General features: G+C 39.0%; 1 protein-coding gene across 1 annotated transcript in view; it reads left to right on the plus strand.

Annotated features, from left to right (window-relative positions):
* Nucleotides 1-24,705, plus strand: part of LOC133749968 (vomeronasal type-2 receptor 116-like) — a 43,577-nt gene continuing 18,872 nt past the window's right edge. Inside the window, exons 1-4 of the mRNA XM_062179337.1 lie at nt 1-87; nt 220-341; nt 410-701; nt 1,949-2,755. Coding sequence (XP_062035321.1) covers nt 1-87; nt 220-341; nt 410-701; nt 1,949-2,755 — 1,308 coding nt within the window. The remainder of the gene's footprint in view (nt 88-219; nt 342-409; nt 702-1,948; nt 2,756-24,705) is intronic.

A 24,705-nucleotide genomic window follows, 5' to 3' on the forward strand; every position in this document is an offset into this window, starting at 1 on the left:
ATGAAAATCCCTTTGGTGAATATATTAGAGATGCTTCCAAATGCTAAAATGACTGACAAGTCAGATGGTGTTCAACTACTTCAGAGGGTACTGAAAACAGAGATGCTTGCCTCTTGGGTTCCATCCCAAAGTAGAAGTGAAATCCCATGTTGGGACACAGCAAGGCTTTCCTGAAGGGCTCAGGAAGGTGAGTGTGATTATTGACAAAATTTGCTTCAGATGAGTCTCAGGGTCCTTCTACGATCTTCTAGAGCCCTTGGAACCTCATTCACACCTCCTCCATGTGCCAGAGCTGAGGCACCACTGAGTGGAAGCCTCAGTCTGACCATTGCTGCCTCAGGGTACAGCTGTGTTGTTGCTCTGAATTCCATGGTCTCACCCTTCTCCCTGATGCTGCCCCACTACTTAGGTGGCTGTGGAAGAACTACCAATATGTGCTGGCCTTCCGCTTTGCCATCCAGGAGATCAATAAGGACCCCCAGATACTCCCCAACCTGACCCTGGGTTTCCAACTCTACAATTCTGTTACCAGTGGTCAGTTCACCCTGAAGAGCACTCTGCAGTGGCTGACTGGAAAGCATCATCTCATCCCTAACTACACCTGCCAGACACAAGGCAAAACGGTTGCCATTATTGCTGGAACCACGTCAGCATTTTCAGCTGAAATTGGAACAATGTTGGAACTGTACAAAACCCCACAGGTAAATGGGTTTTGACTTCTGGTGAGAAATTCTACCATCTCCCACCAGACCTGTCCAACTTGAAGCAAGGGTCATGTGGAAGCCAACTGCACATATAGCACCACGATTTGAAACAGTCTGGGGAATTCCTTGGACTGTGAGAAAGATCACTGTCTAGGCCCAATGTATCCATCCCCACCTGCTGAGAAAGTTGACTGCTGACTATTGACAGGAAATACCCACAGTGCAGAGATATCCTAGGATGACTCAATGTTAGACATGGGTATATCAAGACCTGGGACAGTACTGTCCATTTGGTACACACTGAGGTCCATGACAGTCCCAAAGATCATCAAGGAGTGTTTGGGGCTGAGTTACACTTAGAAGAGATTTTACCCTCTCCCTATGCCTAATCCTGACTTCCTCACATTCAGCAGATTCCTTCACAGGACTCGCAGTTCACTTCCATGTGCAACTAAGAGATTTAGATCTTAGTGTGTGTTTGACAGAATAAGAGACAAATACAGGCAGACAGTGCACAACCATTCATGATATAATCACAACATAGCCACCATAGTGCTGGTGCTCACTGGCCACTGTAAAAGCACTCACTCCGAATCTTCCAAGGAGGTGTCAGGAACCCAATCACATAACCAATCAAGCGGCTTGCTAGGGCCTGTATTCACATTTCCAGGATTCTTAATGGAGAATAACTGCAAACAGGTAGCAATCTGCACACATTACCACCAAGCTCAGACAGAAATCGCTTAGGAGGATTGTGGTCTGAAAAGCAATTTTACCTGAATTCAGAAATGGTAGGTGAATATATTTTTCAAGACAATTTAGGATATGCTATGAAAACAAATGCAATTCAAAGTATCAGGAGATCAACCCACACAAAATATTTGTCCCTGAGGAAACATCTAACACTAGTTGCAGTGGGAGCTGTTCTTCCCCTGTCTCATGAGGTGAGAGGAGGGAAAGACCGATGTCTTGGTGATTCTGAATCCAAAATACATGCCATCTTCTCCTTACAAATATTACATGAAGAAAATGGGTATCTTACACATTATCAGTCATGCTATGAATGAAGATTTACATTTCTTCTCCTAAAAGCAATAGGCATTGAAGCATGGTTACACTGCTCCCAGGTGATAGAATTTACTTATGCCTACACGGGATAATTCTGCAGAGGACTTTTTTTCTCACTTCCCCAGACAACTGAAAACCCACAAAAGTCAAATCATGCCGGTTTTCTTTCCATTCAGATCACATATGGAACTTTTGATCCCATGCTAAGTGAGAGAGACAAGTTTCCATCACTCTATCAGATGGCCAACAGTGACAGCTCTCTGGCCAGTGGAATGCTCTCCTTGCTGCTACATTTTGGCTGGATTTGGGTAGCGATCTTTGTATCTAATGATATGAAAGCAGAGCACTTCCTTCAGGAAATTCAAGCTGAGATGGTAAAGAAAGGTGTCTGCTTGGCCTATTCAGTAAAGCTCCCAGACACTAAGTCAAGATATGAAGAAACTGAAATATCCTTCCTAGAAGGGCTTCAAATTTCATCTGCAAATGTGTATATTCTATATGGTGATGTAAGGAGTCTGTATACCATGGAGCTGATTGTTGCATACTATTTAACCCTGGGGAAGGTGTGGATCATGGCTGAAAAGTGGGAGATAGTTGTGAAGGAGACAGACCACATGCTGCACTCCTTCCATGGAGGATTCTCATTTTCACACCACAAGGGGGAAATTCCTGGCCTCAAATATTTTGTCAAGACAGTGGACCCTTCCCATTACCCAGAAGATTTCTTCCTTAGTCAACTATGGCTTCATGCTTTTCACTGCTTACCTCCTGGGTCACTTTGTGGAACAATTGGAGTCTGCCCACCAAATGCTTCCTTTGAGTTTTTCCCAGGGCACATTGATATGCTGACCATATCTGACTCCAGCTATTTCATCTACAATGCTGTGTATGCAGTGGCCCATGCACTCCATAAGATGCTATCAGAGCAAATAGAAAAGGGATCTCCAGGAGATGCATCTCAACCTAGGATTCTTCCATGGCAGGTAACATCTCCCAGAAGAGGTCATGCGTTGAACACCTGTTCGTATCCTCAGGTACTTTTATTTCAGTAACACATGACCATGTTTTCATGTTGAGATTGCCATGATCAGGTATAATGGAAAGTGGGTTCTTTTGCAACAGACTGGGCATAGATACATCTGTAATTGTTATCTGCTATGGAACATTTTAAAAAATATTTTCTGCTATGCAACTTGTTAAAAATCATTTTAAAATGATATATATGCTAATAAATGCACATAAGTTTAGAGATAAATGAGTTTTTGGCCGTATTATCACACTGATAACCAACACCCAAATTAACAACCTACCATTACTTGTACTGCAAGAGTCCTCAGAAGAAACAACTCAATTTTTTTTAATCTGTGAAAGAGCAGAATATTGTCAATAAGGTGATTTGATTCAGGGAAGCACTATTTATAATTACATAAGAAATTTTCTAAAGTCCACACAATTTTATACTCATATATTAACTAACACAAATGAGAGAAACATAATATTTTTTTAGCTTCTGGCTTATATAATTTACTGTGATGACCTCCAGTTTTAAATGTCAAGATTTCATTCTTAATCATGGCTGAATAATATTCATATATATGTTATGATATAATATGATATTTTATATATACAAATATCTCACCAATTCCTTCTCCCAGTCATCAGTTGATGGACATCTAGATGGTTCTACATCTTAGGTATTGTGCATTGAGATTCTATAGAATTGGGAATGCAGGAGACTCTTTCTTGTGCTGATTTCAATTCATTTGGATGCATTCCCAGGTGTAAGACAGTTAGGTTGTAGAACCAATATTGGTTTTCTGAGGAGTTCCTCTATTGTCTTCCATTATGTTTGTACTGGCTTACAATCCTTCCCATCAACATTGTATTGGGGTACCTTTTTTCCTGATCCTAAGCAGAATTTGCTATTTTTCAAATTTTGGATAATATTCATTCAAAGTGTGGTGAAGTGAAATCCCATTTTAATTTTTATTGTCACTTCCTTGATGTTTAGTGATCCTGAACATCTTTTCATGTTTCTCTTGGCTACTTGTATTTCATCCTGTGAAAAATGCCTGTTCATATCCTTAGTTCATTTCTTAACTGGATTGTTGGTTATGCTATTGTTAAGTTTCTGGAACTCCTTATACATCTGGAGATTAATACTTTATTGGATCCATGTTTTTCAAATATTTTCTCCCATTTCGTAAGTAGTGTCTTCACTTAGATGAGTGTGTCTTTTGCTGATGAGAAGTTAGTTAGCTTAATGTATATTGTTGCCTTTATTGCCTTTACTTCTTGGATCTTATCCAAAAAATTCTTGCCAGGGAAATGACTTGCAGTGTTTCCCCAATGTTTTCCTCTTGTAATTTGATGGTTTCAGGTTTTAGGTTTAGATCCTTGCTAAATTATGAATTGATACTTGTGTCTGGTGTAAGGTAGCAGTCTGATTTAAAATCTCTGCATGTGGAAATCCAAATGTCTGCATTTGTTGATGAGACTTATTCTAGGGAGTGAGTTTAGCTCCATGTAACATTTTCAGTTCAGACTCTATAATGACAAATCATAGAATAATGTTTCTCACAGTATGGTGCAATATTTAAAATACCTAACACAGCTCATTACAAAGACTGGGAAGAAAAAATATCAAAAGTACTATTTTTGTTGGAATGTATATAAGGCTAGGAAATGTGGACTCAAGACATATCCCACAGCAGCTATATCTCCTATTATAATATCCCCTACAGCTGTGTGCTGTAGTCCATGCCCTCTGTGAGACATTACTGGGGCAAATAGCGGTTGGGTGCACATTTTCTCATAAAATGACCCTGAAACAGGAAAATATCCTGATCAAATTAGTTGAGTGAATTAAATGTCTTTAATGTTTCACAGAAGATAAATATATATTCTATATTATACATATATGTAAATTGACTTCAGCATGGGATTACATCCAATATTAATTAACATACTATTTGTGATTTGATAGCCTCACATTTTGAAAGTAAGTGTATTGGCCAAGAAGGCTTACAAATATAAGATTATAGAATATTTATGCAGTTCGTGGTTCAAATTAGTAAGAGATAATGATAGTTCTTCAAAGAATTGGCTGTCCCACAAAGGTGTCAGGAGACACTGAAAGTCAAGGGTTAATACACACTGTTCTGATACTAACTGCCATCAGGGTATTGTTTTTTTATATAGTAAATAAAAATTTACAAAGTACAACTTTTGCATTGTTGTGGCTTTTTCCCCCATAACCTCTCTCCCACCCATAACCATCCCATCTCCCACTCCCTCTCCCATCCCAATCTTCATCAAGATTCGTTTTCAATTATCTTTATATACAGGTGATCAACTTAGTATATACTAAGTAAAGATTTCAACAGGTTGCACCCATACAACCACACAAGATATAGAGTTCTGTTTGACTAGTAGTTTTACTGTTAATTCTCATAGTACAACACTTTAAAGACAGAGATCCTACATGGGGAGCAGGTGCACAGTGACTCCCATTGTTGAGTTAACAATTGACAATCTTATTTAAACGTCAGTAATCACCCAAAGCTCTTGCCATGAGAGGTCAAAGCTATGGAAGCCTCCTTAGTTCACCAACTCTGATCTTACTTAGTCAAGGCCATATCACAGTGGGGGTTCATACCTCCCTTCAGAGAAAGGTGCCTCCTTCTTTGATGGCCCATTCTTTCTGCTGGGATCTCATTCACCGAGATGTTTCATTCAGGTCATTTTTGCCACAGTGCCTTGGCTTTCCATGCCTGTGAGACTTTCATGGGCCTTTTAGCAAGATCCAAATGCCCCAAGGGTTGATTCTGAGGCCAGAGTGCTTTTTAGGGCATTTGCCATTCTGTGAGTCTGCTGTGTATCCTGATTTCCCTGTAGGATCATTGTCTCCCTTTTAATTCTGTCCTTCATTATTTGCAGACACTGGTCTTATTTGTGAAATCTCTTTGACACTTAACCTTTTTTATCAATTATGTACTTAAAATGATCACTTAAACATGTGAGATGAAATGGGTACATGCCACCTTAATGGGATTGAATTGGAATCCCCTGGCACATTTCTAGCCCTACCATTGGAGGAAAATTGAGTGAGCATGTCCCGAACTGTATATCTCCTTAATCTCTTACTCCCACTCTTATATTTAACAGAGATTACTTTTCAGTTAATTTTACATGCCTAAGAATATTTGTGTATTAACTAAGGAGTTCGACCAATGGTATTAAGTAGAACAAAAAAATACTAAAAGGAATAAAATACTAAGTTGTTCCTCAACAGTAAAGACAAGGGCTAATCTGGTAATTGTTTCTCACAGTGTCCATTTCATTTCAACAGATTTTTTTATGTGCTCAGTTAGTTGTCATCAATCAGGAAGAACATATGATATTTGCCCTGTGGGACTGGCATATTTCACTCAGCATGATGTTTTCCAGATTCCTCCATTTTATTGTAAATGTCCAGATTACATTTTTTTTACTGCTGTACAGTATTATATAGAGTACATGCACATCCAAGAGCGTGGATGATTTTTCCATTTCTTGGTATCCTCCTCTATTTCTTTCTTTAAGGTTTTGTAACGTTCATCGTAGAGATCTTTAATGTCCTTGGTTAAGTTTATTCCAAGGTATTTGATTGTTTTTGTGGCTATATTGTAAATAGGATTGAACTTAGCAGTTCTTCCTCAGCCATGGCATTGCCTGTGTCTACAAAGGCTGTTGATTTTTGTGCATTGATTTTATATCCTGCTACTTTGCCAAACTCTTCGATGAGTTCCAGTAGTCTCTTAGTAGAGTTCTTTGGGTCCCCTAAATAAAGAATCATATCGTCTGCAAAGAGGGATAGTTTGAGTTCTTCCTTCCCAATTTGTATCCTTTCATTTCTTTTTCTTGCCTAATAGCTCTGGCTAAGACTTCCAGAACTATATTGAATAACAGTGGTGAGAGTGGGCATCCCTGTCTGGTACCCAATCTCAGTGGAAATGCTTCCAACTTTTCCCCATTCAATAGGATGCTGGGCGTGGGTTTTTCATAAATTGCTTTGATTGTATTGAGGAATGTTCCTTCTAAACCCAGTTTGCTTAGGGTTTTCATCATGAAAGGGTGTTGTAGTTTATCAAATGCTTTCTCTGCGTCTATTGAGAGAATCATATGGTTTTTCTTCTGCAGTCTGTTAATGTGATGTATCACGTTGATTGATTTGCGAATATTGAACCATCCCTGCATACCAGAGATTAATTCCAATTGGTCTGCGTGGATGATCTTTCTGATGTGTTGTTGCATTCTATTGGCCAGAATTTTATTGAGGATTTTTGCATCTATGTTCATCAGAGATATTGGTCTGTAATTCTCTTTCAATGCTGCATCTTTTTCTGGCTTAGGAATTAAGGTGATGCTGGCCTCATAGAAAGAATTTGGGAGGATTCCCTCTTTTTCGATTGCTCTGAATAGTTTGAGGAGAATTGGAGTTAGTTCTTCTCTAAATGTCTGGTAGAATTCAGCAGTGAATCCATCTGGTCCTGGGCTTTTCTTTGTTGGGAGGGCCTTTATTACTGTTTCTATTTCTGTCTCAGTTATGGGTCTGTTTAGGTTTTCTATGTCTTCCTGGCTCAAGTTAGGTAGGTTGTATGGGTCCAAGAATCTGTCCATTTCTGATAGATTTCCCTGTTTGCTGGCATACAAGTCCTTGTAGTAATTTCTGATGATGCTTTTTATTTCTGTGGTGTCTGTTGTTATGTTTCCGTTTTCATCTCTGATTTTATTGATTTGGGTCTTTTCTCTTCTTTGTTAGTTAGTTGGGCCAATGGGGTGTCAATTTTGTTTATTTTTTCAAAAAACCAGCTCCTCGTTTGGCTGATTTTTTGTAATTTTTTTGGATTCAATCCTGTTGAATTATTCTCTGATTTTAATTATTTCTCTTCTCCTAATACCTTTGGGTCTGGTTGGCTTCTCATTTTCTAGATCCTTGAGATGAACAGAAATCTCATCTATGTGGTGCCTTTCCAATTTCTTGATGTAGGCACCTATTGATATAAACTTTCCTCTTAACACTGCTTTTGTTGTATCCCATAGGTTTTGGTATGATGTGCTGTTGTCGTCATTTACTTCCAGAAAATTTTTGATTTCTCTTTTAATTTCTTCTATGACCCATTGTTCATTCAGGAGCATGTAATTCAGCCTCCATGTGTTTGCACGTGCTCTAGGGATTCCTGAGTTGCTAATTTCCAATTTCATTCCTTTATGGTCTGAGAAGCTGCATGGTATGATTCTAATTCTCTTGAATTTGCTGAGACTTGCTTTATGGGCTAGTATGTTGTCAATACTAGAGAAGGTTCCATGTACTGCTGAGAAGAATGTAAATACTTTCTGTGTAGGATGAAAAGTTCTGTAGATATCTGTTAGGTCCATTTGGGCTATAGTGTCATTTAAATCTACTGTCTCCTTGTTGATCTTCTGTCCTGTTGATCTGTCTATCTCTGAGAGTGGAGTATTGAAGTCCCCCAGTACGATTGTTTTGGAGTCTAAGTCTCCCTTTAATTCCCTTAACAAGTCTTTTAAATAAGCTGGTGCCCTGTAATTAGGTGCATATACATTGATAATCGTTATATCTTCCTGTTGAATGGATCCCTTAATCATTATATATTGTCCCTCTTTGTCTCTCCTAATAGTTTTGTAGCAAAATTTATGTTGTCTGATATTAAGATGGCTATGCCCGCTCTTCTTTCATTTCTGTTGGCATGGTATATATTTTTCCAGCCTTTCACTTTCAGTCTGTGAGCTAGTTTCTAGCTAAAAAGGCCTTCTAATCCTTTCTCCATCTCCATGCCTTTCAGGAACACCTAGAACCTGAATGTTAGGTTTTTTAATAGTATCCTGTAGATTCCCTACAATATTTTTTAGATTTCTAATTTCCTCTTCTTTTTTTTTTTTTGGTTTTCCTGTTTCATTTCCTGTTCTCTGTCTTCTAAGACCGATACTGTCTCTTCTGCTTCGCCCATTCTGTTTTTAAGGCTCTCTAATGTGTTTGTCATTTGATCTATTGTGTTCTTCATTTCATTATGGTTTCTCATCACTATCACAGTTTCTTGTTCTATTAGTTGTTTCATTTCATTTTGATTCCTCCTTAATATTTCATTTTCACAAGAGAGATTTTCTATCTTGTCCATTAAGGATTTCTGTAGTTCAAGAATTTGTTTTTGAGAACTTCTTAATGTTCTTATTAATTTTTTGAGATCTGCTTCTTGCATTTCTTCTATCTCATCATCTTCATAATCTTGAATTGGGGTGACTTTTTCATTTGGGGGCATCATAGTGTCTTCCTTGCTCTTGTTACCTTGGTTTTTACATTTGTTTGGCATCTTGAATGTGTTCTTTGTTTCCTTCGCTGTGGTGTTTTTTCTCCTTATACTATGACTCTAGTTTAAGTGGACTTTCTTATATCCTTAGAGGCTATGCTGGGTGTCGCCAGAGAGCTCTGTTTGGTTCTTCAGGGTTAAGGGTGTGCCCAAGGTGACACACCCATGTTGTTCTCTGGCTAGCTCGCTCACGCTCTCTCTCTCTCTTTTTTTTTTTTTTTAGACTCAGTTGGGAAGTAATTCCACACAGCTCACCAGGTTGCCTAGGTTACTGAGTTTGTTTTACATATGTAAAATGGCCCCTGCTCTTTGTCTTGCTTGGCTTTGTAAGGTGAGTGGAGAGAGAGGCTAGTGACCCTGCCAGTTCCCACTATTTGTTCACTTTTTTTTCTCTCCTCCAGTCAGCCTGGTGCACTTTCCCCAGTGGGACCTCAGGCCTTGTTCTTTCTTTCCCCGCCAATGTCTCGGGTTACTGAGAGGTCCCTGTCTCACCTCTCGTTCCAGTGCTGGCACTCAAATTCTGCAGCTGGGCTCCCTCGGTTACCTGCTCTCACGGCTCTCCTCCCTTGGCATGGTCAGCTCGGCGGTGGCACCTTGGTCTCCCTGTAGGTCCTCTGTGTCACATCCACTAGATCTGGAAGAGTTTCGTCTGCATTTTTTTTTCTGAATCTCTTCCTGAGGCTACAGTAACTCCACTTTTGTTAAACTATCTTTTCCCGGACTGTTGGTGCGCCCTCACTCTTCCGCCATCTTGGCTCCGCCCCTGGATTTCCTCTTTTGAAAAATGTCTGTAAAGGTCCTTGGCCCATCTTTATATTGGTTTGGTTGTTTTGTTGTTATGAAGTTTCTTGATCATTTTATAGATTCTAGTTGTTAATTCTTTACCAGTCGTGTAGTTTGCAAATAATCCCTCCCATTGTGTTGCTTGCCTCTTCACTTTCCTGATTATTTCTTTTGCTGCAAAGAAACTTCTCAATTTGAGGTAATCACATTTGGTTATTTAAGCTTTGACTACCTGTGCCTCTGGGGTTTTCTGCAGGAATTCTTTGCCTGCTCCAATGTCTTTAAGAGTTTCCGTTATGCTCTCAATCTATTTCATGGTTTTGCAGCATATATCTAGATCTTTGATCCATGGTGAGTGGATTTTTGTATATTTTGTTAAGATGGGGGTCTTGTTTTATACTTCAACATATGGACATCCAGTTTTCACAGCACCATTTGTTGAAGAGGCTGTCCCTGTTCCAAGGGGTTGGTTTTAGCTCCTTTGTCGAATATGAGTTGGTTATAGATGTTTGGATTGATTTTCGGTGTTCCTATTCTATTCCATTGGTCTATCCATCCATTTTTCACCAGAACCAGGCTGCTTTGATAATAACTGCCCTGTAGTATGTCTTGAAGTCTGGAATTGTGAATACTCCAGCTTTGTTTTAATTATAAAGAATTGCTGCCTGGCACTGAGGCTCAGTAGGCTTATCCTCTGCCTGCATCACTGGCACAACAGAGTCTAGTCCCAGTTGGGGCACTAGATTCTGTCCTCGTCACTCCTCTTCCTGTCCAACTCTCTGCTGTGGCCCTGGAGTGCAGTGGAGGATGGCCCAGGTCTTTGGGCCTGCATCCACATGGGAGACCAGGAGAGGCACCTGGCTCCTGGCTTCAGATGAGCGCTGTGTGATGGCTGCAGCATGCCAGGCTCAGCAGCCATTAGGGGATGAACCAACAGAAAATGAAGACCTTTCTCTCTGCCTCTCTCTCTCTCACTGTCCACTCTGCCTCTCAAAAAAAAGAATTGCTTTAGCTATTCACAGTTTCCTGTTTCTTAATATGAATTTCAGCATCATTTTCTCTAGGTCTGTGAAGAAATACTTTAACTTAAAAAATTGACACTCTTGGTTATGGCATGAGTTGCCAAGGCTATGGAAGCCTTTTGAGTTCACCTACTTCTATCTTATTTAGACAAGGTCATTGTCAAAGTGGAGGTTCATTACTCCCTTCAGAGAAAGGTACCTCCTTCTTTGATGGCCTGTTCTTTCTATTGGGATCTCACTCACAGAGATCTTTCATTTAGGTCATTTTTTTTTGCCAGAGTATCTTGGCTTTCCATGCCTAAAATACTCTCATGGGCTCTTCAGCCAGATCTGAATGCCTTAAGGACTGATTCTGAGGCCAGAGCAATCTTTAGGACATCTGCCATTCTATGAGTCTGCTGTGTAACCTGCTTCCCATGTTGGATCATTCTCTCCCTTTTTTATTCTATCAGTTAGTATGAGCAGGCACTAGTCTTGTTTGTGTGATCCCTTTGACTGTTATAACTATCAGTGTGATCAATTCTGAAGTCATTGTGCACCTACTCCCCATGTAGGATCTCTGTCATTAATGTGTTGTTCAAAGTGAATTAATTCTATAACTAGCACTCAAACAGCACTTTACACTTTATGTTCTGTGTGGGTGCAAACTGTTGAAATCTTTACTTAATATATACTAAATTGATCTTCTGTATATAAAGGTAATTGAAAATGAATTTTTTTTCATTTATTAAACTTTTTTTGCTTTTTTTTTAAATTAAACTTTTATTTAATGAATATAAATTTCCAAGGTACAGCTTATGGGTTACAATGGCTTCCCCCTCCCAAAACTTCCCTCCCACCCACAACCCTCCCCTTTCCCGCTCCCTCTCCCCTTCCAATCACATCATGATGCATTTTCAATTCTCTTTATATACAGAAGATCAGTTTAGTATATATTAGGTAACGATTTCAACAGTTTGCCGCCATATAGCAACACATAGTGAAAAAACAATATTGTTGGAGTACTAGTTATAGGATTAAATGAGTGTACAGCACATTAAAGACAGATATCCTACATAATATTTTTTAAATTAATTAATTTTCTATGCCATTTCCAATTTAGCACCAGGGTTTTTTTTTTTCATTTCCAATTATCTTTATATACAGAAGATGGATTCAGTATATAATTAGTAAAGATCACATCAGTTTGTACCCATGCAGAAACACAAAGTGTAAAAATACTGTTTCAGTACTAGTTATAGCATCACTGCACATTAGACAACACATTAAGGACAGATCCCACATCGGATGTAGGTACACAGTGACTCCTGTTGCTGACTTAACAATTTGACACTCCTGTTCATGGTGTCAGTAATCTCCCTAGGCTCTAGTCATGAGTTGCCAGGGCTATGGAAGCCTTTAGAGATCACTGACTTTGATCTTATTCCGATAGTCATAGTCAAAGTGGAAGTTCTCTCCTCCCTTCAGAGAAAGGTACCGCCTTCTTTGATGGCCCCGTTCTTTCCACTGGGATCTCACTCACAGAGATCTTTCATTTAGGTCTTCTTCTTCTTTTTCTTTTTTTTTAATTAAACTTTTATTTAATGAATATAAATTTCCAAAGTACAGCTCATGGGTTACAATGGCTTCCCCCTCCCAAAACTTCCCTCCCACCCACAACCCTCCCCTTTCCCGCTCCCTCTCCCCTTCCAATCACATCATGATTCATTTTCAATTCTCTTTATATACAAAAGATCAGTTTGGTATAAATTAGGTAACGATTTCAACAGTTTGCCGCCATATAGCAACACAAAGTGAAAAAAAATACTGTTGGAGTACTAGTTATAGCATTAAATAAGAGTGTACAGCACATTAAAGGCAGAGATCCTACATAATATTTTTTTAAAAAATTAATTAATTTTCTATGTCATTTCCAATTTAACACCAGGTTGTTTTTTTCATTTCCAATTATCTTTATATACAGAAGATCGATTCAGTATATTATTAGTAAAGATCTCATCAGTTTGTACCCACGCAGAAACACAAAGTGTAAAAATACTGTTTCAGTACTAGTTATAGCATCACTGCACATTAGACAACACATTAAGGACAGATCCCACATGGGATGTAAGTACACAGTGACTCCTGTTGCTGACTTAACAATTTGACACTCCTGTTCATGGCGTCAGTAATCTCCCTAGGCTCTAGTCATGAGTTGCCAGGGCTATGGAAGCCTTTAGAGATCACTGACTTTGATCTTATTCCGATAGTGTCACAGTCAAAGTGGAAGTTCTCTCCTCCCTTCAGAGAAAGGTACCTCCTTCTTTGATGGTCCCGTTCTTTCCACTGGGATCTCACTAACAGAGATCTTTCATTTAGGTCTTCTTATTTTTTTCTTTTCCATGGTGTCTTGGCTTTCCATGTCTACAATACTCTCATGGGCTCTTCCGCCAGATCCGAATGCCTTAAGGGCTGATTCTGAGGCCAGAGTGTTGTTTAGGACGTCTGCCATTCTATGAGTCTGCTGTGTATCCCATTTCCCATGTTGGATCTTTCTCTCCCTTTTTGATTCTATCAGTTAGTATTAGCAGACACTTGTCTTGTTAGTGTGATCCCTTTGATTCTTAGACCTATCAGAGCCATCGGTTGTGAACTGAAATTAATCACCTGGACTAGTGAGATGGCATTGGTACATGCCACCTTGATGGGATTGTATTGGAATCCCCTGGTACTTTTTTAAATTTAACAGGGATCACTTTTCAGTTAAAATTTAAACACCTAAGAATAATTGTGTGTTAATTACAGAATTCAACCACTAGTACTAGAACAACAACAACAACAACAACAAATACTAAAAAGGATAAAGTATTACATTGTACATCTAGAGTCAGGACAAGAGCTGATCAGGTCATAGTTTCTTATAGTGTCCATTTCACTTCAACAGGTTTCCCCTTTGGTGCTTAGTTGTCGCCGCATCAACAGTAGACTGGATAAAGAAATTATGGGACATGTACTCCATAGAATACTATACAGCAGTAAGAAACAATGAAACCCAGTCATTTGCAACAAGATGGAGGAATCTGGAAAACATCATGCTGAGTGAATGAAGCCAGTCCCAAACAGACAAATTTCATTTGTTTTCCCTGATCTGCGACAACTGAGCACCAAAGGGGAAACCTGTTGAAGTGAAATTGACACTATTAAACTTTTATTTAATGAATACAAATTTCCAAAGTACAGCTCATGGGTTACAATGGCTTCCCCCCTCCCATAACTTCCCTCCCACCCGCAACCCTCCCCTTTCCCGCTCCCTCTCCCCTTCCATTCACATCAAGATTCATTTTCAATTCTCTTTATATACAGAAGATCAGTTTAGTATATATTAGGTAAAGATTTCAACAGTTTGCCCCATATAGCAACATAAAGTGAAAAAACTACCATTGGAGTACTAATTATAGCATTAAATAACAATGTACAGCACATTAAAGACAGAGATCCTACATAATATTTTTTTAAATTAATTAATTTTCTGTGCCATTTCCAATTTAACACCAGGTTGTTTTTTTTTTCATTTCCAATTCTCTTTATATACAGAAGATCAATTCAGTATGTAATTAGTAAAGATCTCATCAGTTTGTACCCACACAGAAACACAAAGTATAAAAATACTGTTTCAGTACTAGTTATAACATCACTTCACATTAGACAACACATTAAGGACAGATCCCACAATCTTGATATGAATGGAATGGCAGAGGGGGCGGGAGTTGGGAGGGTTGCAGGCAGAAGGAAAGTTATGGGGGAGGGGAAAGCCATTGTAATCCATAAGCTGTACTTTGGAAATTTATATTTGCTAAATAAGAGTTAAAAAATGACTTTGGTATTTGCATTGGTGTTGCATTGAACCTGTAAATTGCTTTTGGGAGAATGGATATTTTGATTATATTGATTCTTCCAATCCATGAACATCACAAATTTTTCCATTTTTTGTTTCTTCTTCTATTTCTTTCTTTAAGATTTTGTAATTTTCATCATAGGGATCTTTGACATCCTTGGTTAAATTTATCTCCAAGTAATTCATTGTTCTCTGGCTATGGTGATTTTGATTGATCTTAGAAATTCTCCTTGGCCACGGCATTGTCTATGTATACAAAAGCTGTTGATTTCTGAGCATCAACTTTGTATACTGGTATTTTTTAAAACTCTTCTATGAGATTCAATATTCTCTTAGAAAAAAAATTTTGGATCCCCTATATAGATTCATGTCATCTGCAAATAGGGATAGTTTGACTTCCTCTTTTCCCATTTGTATCCCTTTAATTTCTTTTTCTTGCCTAATGTCTCTGGCTAAAGCTTCTAGGACTATATTGAATAGCAATAGTGAGAGTGGGCATCCCTGTCTGATGTCAGTTTTTTTTTTACAGGCAGAGTGGACAGTGAGAGAGAGAGAGAGAGAGAGAGAGAGAGAGAGAGAGAGAGAGAAGTGGAGGATGGCCCAAGTGCTTGTGCCCCTGCAACCACATGGGAGACCAGGAGGAATCACCAGGCTCCTGGCTGTGGATCAGTGCTCAAAAATAAACAAAAAGGGGGAAATGTGGTGGAATGAGAAGGCCATGCCAAGGTGGCCACTGGCAAGCGAGTGTCAGTTACTTAGAAATGGCTTTGAAACCCACCTGGCAATGGAGCCTGCCTGGCAATAGGCTGTGATTGGATGGCTTTGGAAACTGCCTGGCGACAGGCTGTGATTGAATGGATTTGAAACTGCCTGGCAACAGGCTGTAATTGGATGGCTTTGGAAACTGCCTGGCAACAGGCTGTGATTGGTTGGGGCATACACCGCCCCTTGACCAGATTGGCTGGTCTTGGCTATATAAGCTGTTGTACCAACTGTAATAAACGAGTCTGCAGGCTGCTCGCCTCAAGCCTGCTTTCACCCGACTCCCGGGGTCTGTGTGTTGACTCCGCGCCTCTTGCCCCCACCATGCTGCTCCTCTCAGAAATGAACCCACTGCAACATTGTTGAGAAATCAACAGCAACATCAGAATATCTTTATTTCCCCTTCATTCATAAATGATAGCTCTTCAGGGTATAGTATTCTAGGTTGGCATGGTTTGTCTTTTAAAACTTGGAATATATCATGCCATTGTCTCCCTGCCTGTAGTGTTTGCGGTGAGAAGTCTGGGGTGAGTCTGATTAAATTGTACCTGAATGTGATTTGTCATTTCTCTCTGGCACATTTTAGGATTTGTTCTTCGTGTTTCACTGAGCTGAGTGTTGCCACAATGTGTTGCCGTGAATTTCTCTTCTGGACTAATTTGTTGGGCCTCTGAATATTTGTTGAATTTGGTTGTTTCTATCGATTTGCCTCTATTAGAAGTTTTCTGATATTATTTCATTGAAAACACCTTCCAATCCATTCTCTATTTCCACACCCTCAGGGACTCCTATAATCTGGACATTACAATGCTTGATTGAATCCTGTAGGTCACCAACCATATTTTTTTAATTTTCTGATTTCTTTTTCCTGTGTTTAATCTGACTGTATTATTTTTGGAAGTTTGTCTTTGAGTTCTGATATTCACTCTTCTATTTCATCTGTTTGATTTTTGAGGGATTCCATTTTTTAAATATGGTCAATAGAGTTTTTCATTTCTAGTATTTCATTCTGACTTTTCTTTATGATCTCTAATCCTTGGGCATGCTTTTCATACAGATATAGAATCTTTTTCTCATTACTTCTAAGTAATATGATTATTAATTTTCTGAATACTTTTTCTGGCATGACTTCAAATTTTTCTTCTTCAGCCTGTGTTATGGATGGTTTAGCCTGCTCCATTGGTGAGTTTATAGGTTCTTCTATATTCTTATTCTGAGAAGCATAGCCCACCCTCTTTCATGCCTGAATGTAAACAACCAAGATGACTGCTTTCTGCCCGCTGCAGCTCTGATGGATGGGAAGACACTGAGGGATACTGGTGTGTAGAATCTCTCAGTTCATCCCCCTGGATCATGCCCACTTCCCATGGCTGCTATTCACTTTGATTATCTTTCCCACTAAACCGTGCATGTATCTCAGCTGTCTGTCACAGGGTGGGTCGGAGGCAGCACCAGCTGTGGCAGCAGTAGAAGCCACTAAAGTCTTCCCCCCACTGTTTTTTTGTTGTTGTTGTTGTTCTCTTTATGCAGTTCTGGGCACCTCTAGCTGCCCCGGGTTGGAATCCTACATTTTCTGGCATGCTCCCATGTCACTCTAGCCTACCTTTTGTTTTTCTGTCTCTTGGCTGTCCCCTCTATTCAGCAATTTCTCTCTGTGCAACTTTGAACACATTTCTGCTATACCACCCTTCTTGATGCCCTCCCTCCATCAGGGTATTCTTAAATCTCTATTTTTGGGGGGCAGAGCCAAGATGGCGGATAGTGAGGACATGCCCCGATAGTCTGGGAAAATTTAGTTTCATAAAAGTGGAATTACTGTAGCCTCAGGAAAAGACTCAAGAAAAAAACTGCAGAGGAAACGCTTCCGGATCTAGTGGATGTGACACAAAGGACCTACCTAGAGTATTTTTGCATCTATGTTCATTAGGGATATTGGTCAGTAATTCTCTTTCAATTCTGCATCTTTTTCCAGCTTAGGAATTAAGGTGATGCTGGCTTCATAGAAAGAATTTGGGAGGATTCCCTCTTTTTCGATTGTTTTGAATAGTTTGAGGAGAATTGGAGTTAGTTCTTCTCTAAATGTCTGGTAGAACTCAGCAGTGAATCCATCTGGTCCTGGGCTTTTCTTTGTTTGGGAGGGCTTTTCTTGCTGTTTCAATTTCTGTCTCAGTTATGTGTCTGTTTAGGTTTTCTATGTCTTCCTGGCTCAATTTAGGTAGGTTGTATGTGTCCAAGAATCTGTCCATTTCTGATAGATTTCCCTGTTTGCTGGCATACAAGTCCTTGTAGTAATTTCTGATGATTCTTTTTATTTCTGTGGTGTCTGTTGTTATGTTTCCATTTTCATCTCTGATCCTATTGATTTGGGTCTTTTCTCTTGTTTTTTAGTTAGTTGGGCCATTGGGGTGTCAATTTTGTTTATTTTTTTCAAAAAACCAGCTCCTCATTTGGCTGATTTTTTGTAATGTTTTTTTGGATTCAATCCTGTTGGTTTCTTCTTTGATTTTAATTATTTCTCTTCTCCTACTGGGTTTGCGTTTGGTTTGCTGCAGATTTTCTAGATCCTTGAGATGACTTGAAAGCTCATCTATTTGGTGCCTTTCCAATTTCTTGATGTAGGCACCTATTGATATAAACTTTCCTCTTAACGCTGCTTTTGTTGTATCCCATAGGTTTTGGTATGTTGTGTTTTATCCTCATTTACTTCCAGAAAATTTTTGATTTCTCTTTTAATTTCTTCTATGACCCATTGTTCATTCAGGAGCATGTTGTTCAATCTCCATGTGTTTGCACGTGCTCTAGGGATTCCCGAGTTGCTAATTTCCAATTTCATTCCTTTGTGGTCTGAGAAGCTGCACGGTATGATTCTAATTCTGTGGATTTTGCTGAGACTTGCTTTATGTCCTAGTATGTGGTCAATTCTAGAGAAGGTTCCATGTACTGCTGAGAAGAATGTAAAGTATTTAGATGTAGGATGAAAAGTTCTGTATATATCTGTTAGATCCATTTGGGCTATAGTGTCATTTAAATCTACTGTTTCCTTGTTGATCTTCTGTCCTGTTGATCTGTCTATCTCTGAGAGTGGAGTATTGAAGTTCCCCAGAACTATTGTATTGGTGTCTAAGTCTCCCTTTAAGTCCATTAACAAGTCTTTTAAATAAGTTGGTGCCCTGTAATTAGGTGCATATACATTGATAATCGTTATATCTTCCTGTTGAATGGATCCCTTAATCATTATATAGTGCCCCTCTTTGTCTTTCCTAAAAGTTTTTGTGGTAAAGTTTATGTTGTCCAATATTAAGATGGCTATGCCCGCTCTTTTTTCATTTCTGTTGGCATGGTATATATTTTTCCAGCCTTTCACTTTCAGTCTGTATGCATCATTGTTGGAAAGATGGGTTTCTTGTAAGCAGCAAAAAGATGGGTTTTGTTCTTAACCCAATCAGCCAATCGGTGTCTTTTATCTGGACAGTACAGGCCATTAACATTCAATGTGACTATTGAGAAGGAGTAACTTTGCCCTGTCATTTGCCAAAGATTTTTTCTAATATATGGTTTGAGATTCCTGTGATCTTTTGCTGTGAGGTTTCCTTCCTTTACCTTTTTTCATATTGGTGACCGTGTTTCTGTGTTTAAGTATGTAACACATCTTTAAGCATCTTTTGCAGGGCTGGATGAGTGGCGACAAATTATTTCAATTTCTGTTTGCTGTGAAAGGTCTTTCTTTCACCTTCATGCACAAATGAGAGTTTTGCAGGATATAATATTCTGGGCTGGCAGTTTTTCTCTCTTAGTACCTGGGCTATGTCTCGCCATTCTCTCCTGGCTTGTAGGGTTTCTGATGAGAAGTCAGCTGTGAGTGTAATTGGAGATCCTCTGACAGTAATCTGGCGTTTCTCTCTTGCACGTTTTAGGATATTTTCTTTATGTTTCACTGTGGTGAGTTTGATTATGACGTGTCGTGGTGAGGATCTCTTTTGGTCATGTTTATTAGGGGTTCTATGAGCTTCCTGTACTAGGATGTCTCTGTCCTCCAAACCTGGGAAATTTTCTGCTAGTATCTCACTAAAAAGGCCTTCTAATCCTTTCTCCCTCTCCATGCCTTCAGGAACTCCTAGAACCTGAATGTTGGGTTTTTTAATAATATCCTGTAGATTCCCTACAATATTTTTTAGATTTCTGATTTCCTCTTCTTTTCTTTGGTTTGCATGTTTCCTTTCCTGTTCTCTGTCTTCTAATTCTGACATTCTCTCTTCTGCTTCACCCATTCTGTTTTTAAGGCTCTCTAATGTGTTTGTCATTTGATCTATTGAGTTCTTCATTTCATAGTGGTTTTTTGTCACTATCACAGTTTCATGTTCTACTAGTTGTTTCATTTCATTTTGATTCCTCCTTAGTATTTCATTTTCACGAGAGAGATTTTCTATCTTGTCCATTAAGGATTTCTGTAGTTCAAGAATTTGTTTTTGAGAACTTCTTAATGTTCTTATGAATTTTTTGAGATCTGCTTCTTGCATTTCCTCTATCTCTTCATCTTCATAATCTTGCATTGGGGTGACTTTTTCATTTGGGGGCATCATAGTGTCTTCCTTGCTCTTGTTACCTCGGTTTCTACGTTTGTTGTTTGGCATGTTGGAGATAATTTACGTGTTTTTTTTTTTATTTTTGCTGTGGTGTTTTTTTCTCATTATACTATCCCTCTAAGTGGGCTGTCTGCTTTGATGGATCCTTAGAGGCTGTGATGGGTGTGGCCAGAGAGCTCTGCTTGATTCTTCAGGTTTGAGGCTGTGCAAAAAATGACTCACCCAGATTGTTCTCTCCCTTGCTCCTTGCTGGGTCTCTCTCTCTCTCTCTCTCTCTCTTTGACTCAGTTAGGAAGTAATTCCGCACAGGTGAGTGGAACTGAGGGTAGTTGAAATCTGGCCTCTGTGAGTATTCGTTTGATCTACCCCTGGGACCACACAAAGAGTTTATGCAGCCCTCAATGTGTTCTCAAGTTTCACCATAGACCCAAAGTTACTGAGTTTGTGTACTCGTTGCCACTTTACATATGTAAAATGGTGCCTGCTCTTTGTTTTGCTCAAGTGGAGAGAGAGGCCTCTGGCTTTCCCCACCAATGTCTCCGGTTTCTGAGGCTTTTGTCTTACCTCCGGTTCCTGCACTAGTGAGACCATCTACAGCGAACTTATATTTGATCAATGATCCAAAACTAATCCCTGGAATAAGGACAGTCTATTCAATAATTGGTGCTGGGAAAATTGGATTTCTACATGCAGAGGCTTGAAGCAAGGCCCCTACCTTTCACCTTACACAAAAATTCACTCAACATGGATTAAAGACTTAAATCTACGACCTGAAACCATCAAATTATTAGAGAGCATTGGAGAAACCCTGCAAGATATAGGTACAGGCAAAGACTTCTTGGAAAAGACCCCAGGAGCACAGGCAGTCAAAACCAAAATTAACATTTGGGATTGCATCAAATTGAGAAGTTTCTGTACTTCAAAAGAAACAATCAGGAAAGTGAAGAGGCAACCGACAGAATGGGAAAAATATTTGCAAACTATACTACAGATAAAGGGTTGATAACCAGAATCTACAAAGAAATCAAGAAAATCCACAACATCAAATCAATCAACCCACTTAAGAGATGGGCCAAGGACCTTTATAGATATTTTTCGAAAGAGGAATTCCAAATGGCCAACAGACACATGAAAAAATGTTCAAGATCACTAGCAATCAGAGAAATGCAAATCTAAACCACAATGAAGTTTCACCTCACCCCGGTGAGAATGGCTCACATTCAGAAATCTACCAACAACAGATGCTGGGGAAGATGTGGGGGAAAAGGGACACTAACCCACTGTTGGTGGGAATGCAAACTGGTTAAGCCGCTAGGGAGGTTAGTCTGGAGATTCCTCAGAAACCTGAACATAACCCTACCATACAACCCAGCCATCCCATTCCTTGGAATTTACTCAAAGGAAATTAAATTGGCTAATAAAAAAGCCATCTGCACATTAATGTTTATTGCAGCTCAATTCACAATAGCTAAGACCTGGAACCAACCCAAATGCCCATCAACAGTAGACTGCATAAAGAAATTATGGGACATGTACTCCATAGAATACTATACAGCAGTAAGAAACAATGAAACCCAGTCATTTGCAACAAGATGGAGGAATCTGGAAAACATCATGCTGAGTGAATTAAGCCAGTCCCAAAGAGAAAAATATCATTTGTTTTCCCTGATCGGTGACAACTGAGCACCAAAGGGGAAACCTGTTGAAGTGAAATGGACACTATAAGAAACAATGACCTGATCAGCTCTTGTCCTGACTCTTGATGTACAATGTAATACTTTATCCTTTTTAGTATTTGTTGTTGTTGTTGTTGTTGTTGTTGTTCTAGTACTAGTGGTTGAAATCTGTAGTTAACACACAATTATTCTTGGTGTTTAAATTTTAACTAAAAGTGATCCCTGTTAAATATAAAAATGGAAAAAGAGAGGGAGGAGATGTACAATTTGGGACATGCTATATCAGAGTTGCCACAAATGACGGTGTTAGAAATGTACCAGGCAATTCCAATACAATCCCATCAAGGTGGCATGTACCAATGCCATCTCACTAGTCCAAGTGATCAATTTCAGTTCACAATTGATGGCTCTGATAGGTCTAAGAATCAAAGGGATCACACTAACAAGACAAGTGTCTGCTAATACTAACTGATAGAATCAAAAGCGAGAGAAAGATCCAACATGGGAAGCGGGACACACAGCAGACTCATAGAATGGCAGAGGTCCTAAACAACACTCTGGCCTCAGAATCAGCCCTTAAGGCATTCAGATCTGGCAGAAGATCCCATGAGAGTATAGTAGGCATGGAAAGCCAAGATACCATGGAAAAGAAAAAAGAAGAAGACCTAAATGAAAGATCTCTGTTAGTGAGATCCCAGTGGAAAGAACGGGACCATCAAAGAAGGAGGTACCTTTCTCTGAAGGGAGGAGAGAACTTCCACTTTGACTATGACCCTATCAGAATAAGATCAAAGTCAGCGAACTCTAAAGGCTTCCATAGCCCTGGCAACTCATGTCTAGAGCCTAGGGAGATTACTGACGCCATGAACAGGAGTGTCAAATTGTTAAGTCAGCAACAGGAGTCACTGTGTACTTACATCCCATGTGGGATCTGTCCTTAATGTGTTGTCTAATGTGCAGTGATGCTATAACTAATACTGAAACAGTATTTTTACACTTTGTGTTTCTGCATGGGTACAAATTGATGAGATCTTTACTCTTTATATACTGAATCCATATTCTGTATATAAAGATAATTGGAAATGAAAAACAACCTGGTGTTAAATTGGAAATGGCATAGAAAATTAATTAATTTTTTAAAAAAATATTATGTAGGATCTCTGTCTTTAATGTGCTGTACATTGCTATTTAATGCTATAACTAGTACTCCAACAGTATTTTTTTTTCACTATGTGTTGCTATATGGGGGCAAACTGTTTAAATCATTACCTAATATATACTAAACTGATCTTCTGTATATAAAGAGAATTGAAAATGAATCATGATGTGATTGGAAGGGGCGAGGGAGCGGGAAAGGGGAGGGTTGCGGGTGGGAGGGAAGTTTTGGGAGGGGGAAGCCATTGTAACCCATAAGCTGTGCTTTGGAAATTTATATTCATTAAGTAAATGTTTAATAAATGAAAAAAAACTGAAAAAAATTTCTTTTTGGTCATAAACTATTCCCTATCATGTCAAAATGTAGCTGTATTCTCAACAAAAAATAATCGAAGTACAGAGAGAGAACTAAAAGTCATGGCATATAACTGTTAATCTTTACTGAGGTGAAAATGTTATACAAATAGAATTACACATAAATAGTATGCACATTTTTATAAGTTTGGACTTACCAGCAGAAGCCAGGGATGTCAGGTTCCAAGAACTTTGTTATGAAAAATTATGCTTGGATTTCTAATTTATTTAACAGAATTCAACTGACATTTCATTCAAATTTGTTAAACTCTAAAAAATTATTTGAAAATCAAAGTTACTGTGAGAGAGGGAGAGACAGAAAGAGAATAGGAGACAGATATTGCATCTGCTGATTCATTCCACAATGGCTACAAGGACCAGGGCTGGGAACACTCTAAGCCAGGATGCAGAAGCTTCAACCGTGTCTCCCCTGTGAGCCTAGGGGCCCAAGCACTTGGACCATCATCTAATGCTTTCCCAAGTACATTGGCAGAAAGCTGAAGCAGCAGTAGAACAACTGTAATTTAACCAGCACTCACAGGGATGCTGGGCACTGTGGACAGCAGCTTCACCTGCTGCATCACAAGACCAGCCCAAATTTTGTTAAAGTAAAAAAAATATTGATAGGAAAAGAATAGATTTTATGTAATTCATAGATGCAATTCTAAGAAGATATCCATTCTTCCTTCCCTCCCTCTCTCATTCTCCCCTCCTTCCTTTCTTTTTAATTTTTGCAAAAACATCATTTCAATTTGCTTTCTAATCACAGGTGTAGTACCACAGTAATCATAATGATTCATAAATGAAAAGTAGAAAGACCATGTTCCACAGGAACTCACACAAGATGATAAGCAAAAATGAAATCCAAGATATCAGTTTCATTTTGATACATGGTGGGGTTTTTCTTTGCATCTATAGTAACTACTACACATCACAGAAAACAAATGGTATTTTCTGGTTGGAACTGGCTTATTTCAGTAAACATAAGCATAAAGGTCTCCAGTTTCATCCATTTTTTTGTCAAAGAGAGGATTTTGTTCTATTTGGAAGGGGTGAATTTTGAAAAGCACACATGTTTGCACTCACCTGTGGAACCATCACAACAGTCAAGACATTGCACATATAAAGCCATGTTATTCACATATGGAAAACTAAGATGAGCTTTCCTAAACCTCTAACCAATCTTTCATAGTCAGCCACCCTGTGGGACACATCCTGTGATTTCTCTGGATTCAAATGTTCCCCATCATTTGGGGGGGTAGAATTCCCTGCATTTGAACACACGATATGATGATCATTCAGACAAAAGTCAGCCTCCACCAAATAGAAACCCTGAGGATAGACAGGAGGCAAAAGA

The sequence above is a fragment of the Lepus europaeus genome, chromosome 20, assembly GCF_033115175.1.
Source record: "Lepus europaeus isolate LE1 chromosome 20, mLepTim1.pri, whole genome shotgun sequence".
Taxonomy (NCBI): Eukaryota; Metazoa; Chordata; class Mammalia; order Lagomorpha; family Leporidae; genus Lepus; species Lepus europaeus.